The following is a 9,035-nucleotide window of genomic DNA, read 5'->3' as shown; positions in this document are numbered from 1 at the left end:
TTTGGAAGAAGGATCGATTCTTCCAGAGCACTCCAGGACTCCAGGAATCTGACTCCAGGGAAAGATTAAGTGACTAAAACCAAATTTACGTTTTAACAGGATGCATTTAATCTTTCATGATAAACATGGAGGTGCCACTGTTGAGAAGATGCTGGAGCTTAAGAAGGCTGATCACTAAATGTGGGGCTCCCCAAACACAACCCGAACAGTAAGAAGAGCCCCCCAAGGGGTGGGTACAACAGGCCTTCCTGCTTTGGCAATCTTCACTAGTGATGAGGGGACTGATCAAGCCCTCCCTCACTGTGGGGAGCAGCTATTCAGGGGGCAGAAGGGGTCCTGTGTCCAAGGACAGGGAATGATATTTTCCAAACCGCAGGGCTGAGTTCTGTCTTCAGAGGGGAGGCGGCCAAATTAAGTCCCAGAGTGGATTAGCAACAATGTGCTGCAGAGCTCAAGACACTTCATGAATCTCAAGAGGAAGAAGGCCCTACTTCATTTGAAGGCTTCATCCTTCTTGACCACTACTGGATAATCAAGGACACATCCCCTAATTGCTGTTCAAGTTTTCTCTGAGAGTGTCAATCCCTGGACTTTCCTGACTCTGTTGGGTATTCCATGGGCCTTCTAGATCCCCCTGGTGTTAGAAGACCCTCCCTCCCCATAAGAACTGCAGCACACTCCAGCTGTGGCTGGTTACTTTGTTTTATTTGCAGACTCAAGTTTGCTACATAAATCCATTGCATGGTCCAACACATGTATACTTGGCATAAAAGAGAGGACAATACAAAAATACAACTCTTGATAGTAAATGGAACTGCCCTAGGCTCATGCCAGTTTATCCCAATGGGAACGTCCATGTTTAAGATCAAAACAGGAGGAAATTTGGAATGAGGAAGCATGGCGGTCTCAACCAGTGTCATTGCCCTTGTAATCCTGGTCTGGGGCTGGGTGGCCTTTTTTTTGCTACCTGCAGACCTGGTCAGTTCCTCCTCCGTGAAGGGGAAGAGAACCTCCCCAGGTTATGGAAGGCCATCCAGAAGGAGCTAGAGCAAGCCCTGGAACCCCACTTCCTTAGGGCACACCCACCCTGGGCTATCAGTCTTTGGACACCTCTGATCGGACGGTTAAGAAACTCAGGGTGAATCTACTTCTGGGAGAGGGGAGGGGAGGCATGAAGAGAGATTGAAAAAAATATTCTCCCTGGCAGCCCTTTAACAGATTCCAGAAATCTTCTACTGATGCCAGCTTCTATCTTCCCATCCCTGGTCCCTCCCCGGGCTTGAGCCCACCTAGCCTCTTAGCTGTGAGAGCTCAAATCCCAGGTCTTTGGGGGAAGTCAGAACTGGCTCCAGCCCACCGACCAGGAAATCTGAAGGGCTAGCATTTCTAAAAAGGTGGGCAGGTCCCTGGAGGAGCAAGAAGCTCCTCTGGTCCTTGGTATATCCCCCAGGCAGAGGCTTAATATGATTGGGCACAAATTTGCAGGAGAGATTGGGCACAAAGTTGCAGGAGCCCCATCACCAGCCTTCCAGGACAGAACAAGAGACGGTGGTCAGTACCCTGGTCTGCATGTGGCCCGTGGGCCCACTGTCACTCTCCAGGTGGGTGGGGTGGGACATCTGGCAGAGGAGCAGTGCTGAAGGACGAAGGAGGCAAGGCGAGCCCAAGGCCCCCTCCTCTTCTTGTCACAGGGGCTATTTAAACCACAGTGGAGCTTCACCCCGGGACTTTGGGCTGAGAGATAACAGAGCATGCATCTCCGTGTTGTTTGTTTTGTTCTAAGAACTTGGGGAGAATGTCATGCTCCTCTCTGAGACTGCTAGGCACTCCAGTCTGTGTGGCAGGGGACACTGCCAGCAGTCACATGACCCTAGCCTCAGTGGCTTAGGGCAGAGCTGTCATGGAGACCCTGGCATTTTAACCATGGACACACACACACACAAAGTCGCAGGCTTCCGGGTCTGGTGCTTCAAGGCAGATAGAAACAGAAGATGAATTGAGGCGAATCTGTGTAGGGAACTCAGCTGGACGCACTGCTTTAGGCCTCTGTCCTGGCCCTTGAACTTCAATGCTGACTTTAAAGGACCACAGACATCGCCCTGTGGAGCCCCAGGGAGCCCTAGGATTTGTTTTCCATCAGCCCTGGGGCTTGGGGAATCTGCTCAACCCTCCTCGCCTGTGAAACTGTGACTTGGCTGTATCTGGTGCCTCTCCTCCACCTGTTACTCCCCCACTGTCCCCCACAAACACACACTCCCAGTGCCCCAAACCCCTCCCTACATTCCTTCTCCCCATCCCACCTCCGGGCCCACTCATCTTCCTTCCCACCCCTTCGTGGAGTGAAGCTCAAGTATGAATGATGACAATACACTCTCGTGTGTCACCTCCCCGATTACACCAGTGCATTTGGACCGGTGTCATCTGTGACAACGGCACTGGAAGGCCCTGGCAGGTGTGTCCCCAGGTACCCACTCTCATCTCCCAGGCCCCTCTCTCCATGTCCTCACACCCTGTGTCCCCCACCCGAGCTTCTCTTTGAAAACCTCCTGGACGTGAGCAGGTCTTCCTCCCACCAGCCGCCCAGCTGGCAGCAGACGACCCCCATGCACTGTCGGAGCTTATCCCCACCCTCAACGAGCAGCCCCGTCGGACTCGGCAGCCACAGCAGGGTCCCTGGACCCAGAGAGGTTGTGCTGCGGCCCAGACCCAGGGCCCCGTGGCCCAGGTCCATCGTCCCCTCCAGCAGCAAGAGGCACCTGCCTTGGCCAAGTGGGCAGCAGCTGTCGAGCAAGCTCAGGCCTTGCTTCGCCCCGCACGTGGGTGATGGGGCGACACAGCTAGGCCAGTCCGCCCGCTGGGGACCCTCCCGCTCCGGGTGGCTGAGAGGTCTGTAAGGCCGGGTGGAGCTTCGTCAGCACATTGGGCTCCTCGCTCTTCCCTGGGGCCTCGGGGGTACCCAATGGGTAGGCCTCCCGGGCCCGGCCAGTGCTGGCGCAGGTGAGGAAGGCCAGGCAGGTCCCACGGAGGCGGGCCAGGTCCCTGTGCGTGGTCTCGCTGACGAAGCAGTAGAGCACGGGGTCGGCCACGCAGTTGAAGCTGGTGAGGAGCAGGGAGAAGTGGTAGGCGTTGAAGATGCCCTTGGCGAAGTGGCAGCTGGACTCCCAGAGGCTGCGCACGAGCAGCAGCGCGTGGTAGGGCAGGAAGCAGGCCAGGAAGATGACCACGGTGCTGAGCACCAGCCGCTGGATCTGGTCCTTGCGGCTCTTCTGGGTGCCGTGGCTGCGGCGCACGGCCCGCAGGATGCCCCGGTACGAGGCCAGCAGCAGGCAGATGGGGAAGAGGAAGCCCACCAGGAAGCGGTAGTAGTTGATGCTGCGCTGCCGGGGCTCCAGCGGGTAGTGCTCGAAGCAGACGCGGTGCCGGTCCAGGTCCTCCACCACCTCTTCGTGCATGAGAAAGTAGATGCTGGTCAGCAGCTCTTTGGCCCAGATGAGCACGCTGACTCCCACGGCGGCCTTCAGGGTGCGGAACTGATGGAAGCGGAAGGGATGGGCCACGGCCAGGTAGCGGTCGATGGAGATGCAGCAGAGGAAGCCCACGCTGATGTAGATGTTCTCGTACAGGAGGATGCCGCACAGCTGGCAGGACAGGTCGCCGTGGGACCAGTTGTCGTGCTGCAGCACGTACTGCAGCCAGAAGGGGAGCGAGCAAATGTAGAAGAGGTCGGCCACTGTCAGGTTGCACAGGTACACGCCCAGCTCATTCCGGGCCTTGATCTGCAGGTAGCCGAAGTAGAGGGACAGGCAGTTGGCTGGGAAGCCCACCACCAGCACCGTGACATAGACCACCGGCGCCAGCGTCTGGTGGATGGTGTGGTCAATGGCACAGCTCAGCGAGCCGTTGTCTCCGGTGACGTTCCCCATCTTTGGGCCTGGAGGGGCCTCACCCCTCATGGGCTCAGGAATGCACCAGTCTCTCTAGCGCCATCTTGTTTCTAGGATGTGGTTCAAGCTGTAGCAAAGGCCGGGCCTCCCTGGTGATGGGTAAGGCCCTGAAAGTCAAAGGTGGAAAGGCTTAGGATAAGAGGAGCCAACATTTATATAGCATCTACTGTATGTCAGGCACTCTTCTAAGTGCCTCACGTAATTTAGAAGATGATCCAGCCAACCAACTCCAACTCAACTGAAATGTGACTTATGTCTCCCCATCCCCCTTCCCTGGCTTCCTGTCCCTTATTTACTTTCCTGGTCCCTCGGTGCAGCAAGCAAGGCCTGGAGCTGGCTCCGGGGAAGCTCCAGGGAAGCTCAAGGTGAAGAACGATTCCAACCCACACAACAGTGAGGGCCCCAGCCACTCTCTCCTGCAGCAGTCAGCACCATTCGCATTTCTCCTACTTGCTCACAGGAATGGACCAGGTCAGTAAGGCCACAGCCCCTCCTCGGGGCCCCTCCGTACAGCACAACAGAGGCCCAGCGCGGTCCACATCCTGCTGTGCTCTGGCAAGAAAAAAGGCTAAGCTTCCCACAGGGCACTGCTACCTCACCTCCGTGGAACTGGGAACCTAGCACAGGGGGCCAGGCACCGACAGACGTGAGCACCAGGCTAGGGTCAGCTGCTCACAGGCTGTGCAAGTCGTTTACGCTCTCTTAGACTCAGTTTCCTCATCCATAAAACAGGGATATGGGAATTCCCTGGCAGTCCAGTGGTTAGGACTCGGCGTTTTCACTGCTGGGGCCTGGGTTCAATAGCTGGTTGGGGAACTAAGATCCTGCAAGCCATGCCACGAGGACAATAAGTAAATAAATAAATTAATTAAATGAGGATGAAAACACCTGCCCTCAGGGTCAGTATCAGGGCCACATAAAATATGTCAAAATGCATGTCATTGTTCTTCCAAAGGCAATGAGGCAGAATAAAAGATGGTAGTCTTTTTTTTTTTTTTGGTGGGGGGTACGCGGGCCTCTCACCGCTGCGGCCTCTCCCGTTGCGGGGCACAGGCTCCGGACGCGCAGGCTCAGCGGCCATGGCTCACGGGCCCAGCCGCTCCGCGGCATGTGGGATCTTCCCGGACCGGGGCACGAACCCGTGTCCCCTGCATCGGCAGGCGGACTCTCAACCACTGCGCCACCAGGGAAGCCCTACAGGCCTGGATTTCAGTGTTGGTGGTGGAGGGAGGTGCTTCTTGTCGTTGCTTTCAATTGTGGTTTGATACACATAACGTAACATTTACCATGTCGACCATTTTTAAGCGCACAGCTCAGCGGCATTAAGCACATTCACACTGCCGCGCCGCCATCACCACCATCCGCCTCCAGACCTTCTTCCGCTTCCCCAGCTGAAAGTCTGTACTCATGAAACGCTAACTCCCCATCCCTCCTCCCCTGAGCCCTTGGCAGCCTCCAGTCCACTTTGTGTCTCTACGAATCTGACTGCTCTAGGCACCTCGTATAAGTGGCGTCGCACGGAATTTATCTTTTGGTGGCTGGCTTATTTCACTTAGCATAACGTCCCCAAGGTTCATCCACGTAGTCGCATATATCAGAATTCCTTCCTTTTTAAGGCCCAATAATATTCCATCATATGTATAGGCCGCATTTTTGTTTTTCCATTTATTTGTCAGTGACGTTTGGGTTGTTTCTACCTTCTGGCTACCGTGAGTAATGCTGCTGTGAACATGGGTATACTGCTTGAATCCCTGCTCTTAGTTCTTTGGGGTCTATACCCAGAAGTAGAACTGCTGGATCACATGGCAGCTCTATTTTTAATTTTCTGAGGAACTGCATTCTGTTTTCCACAGTGGGCTGCACCACTTTACATTCCCACCAACAGTGCACAAGGGTGTTTTCTTGTTTTTCGCTTTTTGTGTTTTTGTTTATATGTTTTGATGGTGAGAGGAAGGGGCGAAGGGACAGCGGAGGCCTGTGACCCCTAAACTCTGCACAGCCCCGTGAGTCAAAATTTGGCCCCATCCGTCCTCCTCTTGCCAGCCCTCCTGTCCCTGGATCCCAGGCCCACACCTGAGCGGTTCCCCAGGGACACCCACCCAGGACGTCCGTGTCTCTGAATCTACCTCGGGTTCTCCACAGTCCACATAAAATCTACCCACAGGAAGATAAAAATTCATTCATCAGCACAGGCTCCCAGGCACCAACAAAATATGGCAAAGGAAACCAAAGTGAAAACATGTCCTGTCAGGTCTTAGGAATTTGTTGAGAGTCACCTGGCCGAAGCCTATCGTTTGCTAGGGCTGAGTGTACGCATGTGTGAGGCGGGCTGGTGTGACTGTTTGCGGGTTCCTCTTTCCCAGGCCGATGATAAGCGAATTCCCGCAAGCAAAGTCAGAAATACTCAAGTCTGCAGGGCAAAGAAGAAACACATACGACGTTTAGATGAAAACACCTCCTCCACACACACGGCATCGCCTCTGTGATTTCAATGCCGTCAACACTCTGATGATTCCCAGACGCCCTCCCCACCCCCAGGTGGAAGGCTGACAGAACCAGCTTCCTTCCATGGCACAGGGCATGCTCTGTGAGGCCCACCCTGCTTTCATCATTTTCTCCACTAGTCTGTTCTTGGAGGTGGCATCTCCTCCTGCCCAGTCACTCACGTTGGATGGCTGGCCTTCAGCTTTCTCCCTCATCTTCGTCCACAGCACCCACTTGATTACTCAGTTCTACCATTTTCAACTCCTAAATACTTCCCACATCCGACTCCTCCTCTTTAGCTCCCTCCCCAGTGCCCCAGATTGGCTTGGTCAAGACTTCCTCCCCAGAATCAGCGCACGGCCTCCTATGGGATTCCCTGTCTCCGCCTCACCACCCTCAAAGCCATCCTCTAAAACAAAAACCTAACCTAATCACTCCTGCTTCAAACCCTTCAATGGCTCTCCAATCATCCATCCATCTGTCCATCCATCCATCCACTCATTGACTTATTCGTTGTTACAGCAAATACTTATTGAGTGTCTATTATTATATGGAAGGCACTGTACTGGCCCCTGGCATAATTCAAGTTGCTTTTAGTCTCATGGGAGACAGGAGAAGAAAAGAGAGGGTTAGCTCCCAGGGAGAGTACAGGACATTAAGGGAGTTCATAGGAGGTGAACTAACCCAGCTAGAAAAGCCTTCCTGAGCAGCACTTTGCTCGAAGACCAGAAGAAGCGGGAAGGGCAGCCAGGGAAGATGGAAGTTTCTGCCTGTGGAAATAGAGCGTGCAACAGGCCAAATGCCAGAGAGAGAGAGAACAGGCACCTGTGTGGAACTGAAAGTAGCTTGGCACAAACAGCTAGGTGTGAGGAGGGTGTGGCCAGAGAGGGGACAACAAACAGCTGTAGAAACTGCCAACTAATTAGAAGGAGCTGGGGACAATCAGGGACAAATCTGAGATGTTCTTCAGTGCTTGGTCCTCATAATCTCCCCCAAATTATCTGTTAGATGGATGGATGTGTGAAGAGGTAGGTGGGTGGATGAGTGGATGGATGGATGGGTAGGTAGATGAATAAGATGAATAAGTGGAAGGATGAGGGGGTAGGTGGATAGATGGATGAGTGAACAGGTGGATAGATGGACGAATGGGTGGGTGGATGGGTCAATGGGTAGATAGATGGATGAAGAGATGGATGGATGGGTGGGGGGTTTTGAGGTTGGGTGCTGGGACAATGGAAATATTATTAATAGAAACAGAAAAGTGAGAGGGAGGAATCACTGTGGCCTCCTCTCCAGCCACCTGGCATCTGTTTAAGCTGCCTGAGCTGGTCGCAGAGGGCCCTGCTTTTTCACCCGGGCCTCATCACAACCAGCTCTCCCTTCTTCCACTCCCTGAGGACAGGCACCCCTCCATGGAAACTACATCTTGCCAGGAATGTCCCTTCTCTACCTGCTGTCCACAGAAAGCTTGCTCCCCCAAATCAAAGGCACAGTGGGTGCAAAGTGTTCTATAAATGGAAAAACGTAGATGGGATGGAAGGACCAAGCCATACCGAGTGAGAGCCCTCCACATGCCAGGAACGTTTTTGCACATCCATTCTCTCTCTCAACACGAGTCTCACCAGCACCCATTTTACAGATGAATAAACTGAGGCTGCTCAAGATTCTGACACCAAGTGAGGCCCTGCAGGGTTCCCAGGCATGGAGGGCTTTTTTTTGTCCCCTGTTTCTTGTAGGCAAGACTCCAGCCTCCATGACCTTCCCTGAGTTCCAAAGGGCAGATTGGAACAGTTGCTAATCAAGGAAGAAGCAGCCAAGAAACCACCTGAGACAAAATTAAAGGGACCAGAGGGGCTTCCCTGGTAGCGCAGTGGTTGAGAGTCCGCCTGCCGATGCAGGGGACACGGGTTCGTGCCCCGGTCCGGGAAGATCCCACATGCCGTGGAGCGGCGGGGCCCGTGAGCCATGGCTGCTGAGCCTGCGCGTCCGGAGCCTGTGCTCCGCAACGGGAGAGGCCACAACAGTGAGAGGCCTGTGTACCGCAAAAAAAAAAAAAGAAAGGGACCAGAGAAGCTCCTCAAGATTAGGAGACCAATCACCTGAGATAAGATTAAAGGAGTGCAGGCCATAAAGTACACCCTAATCTTGTCGGAGATCCCACCCTTGAACCATTGCTATAAAACCCTTCATCAGATCCTCTGGGATTGGAACACATAGTTTTTCGAGGTGGGACCCTCCCGCCTGCTCAGGGTCCCCCTTTGCCTGGCAAAGCAATAAAGCTATCCTTTTCTACTTCACCCAAACCTCTGTCTCCAAGATGCGATTCGGCTCTGGTGTACGGAGAAGCTGAGCTTTCGGCAACAATTCCACAGCTACGACGCAGGCCAGGTTTTGAACTCAGACTGGTCCACGCTTTCCTTCACACCACGCTATCTTTCTGTTCATCACAGTTGTTACAGAGTGACCACCCTCACCTCCAGGCTTTGCCAGGCTCCAGTCCATACGTATGCCACCACGAGGCCACCAGGCTTGGGCCTGGGCCAGCCCCCTGCACCCGGCAGGTCAACCATTTCCTCGCCACCCATGGAGGAAAACCTACTGTGTGCC

At 54.1% G+C, this 9,035-nt stretch overlaps 1 protein-coding gene across 1 annotated transcript; it reads right to left on the bottom strand.

The window, feature by feature from the left end:
• Positions 1-2,513: 2,513 nt before the first annotated feature.
• On the bottom strand, positions 2,514-3,953 carry GPR68 (G protein-coupled receptor 68; the record flags this gene model as incomplete). Its single annotated transcript, XM_079914192.1, has 1 exon — positions 2,514-3,953. One exon carries the CDS (start codon positions 3,951-3,953, stop codon positions 2,838-2,840), a length of 1,116 nt encoding a protein of 371 aa, XP_079770318.1. The 3' UTR covers positions 2,514-2,837.
• Between the last annotated feature and the right edge of the window lie 5,082 nt (positions 3,954-9,035).

This window comes from Stenella coeruleoalba, assembly GCF_951394435.1.
Source record: "Stenella coeruleoalba genome assembly, chromosome: 2".
In the NCBI taxonomy this organism is placed as follows: Eukaryota; Metazoa; Chordata; class Mammalia; order Artiodactyla; family Delphinidae; genus Stenella; species Stenella coeruleoalba.
Note: the sequence above shows the minus strand (reverse complement) of the source record. Positions and strands in the feature narration are given on the sequence as shown.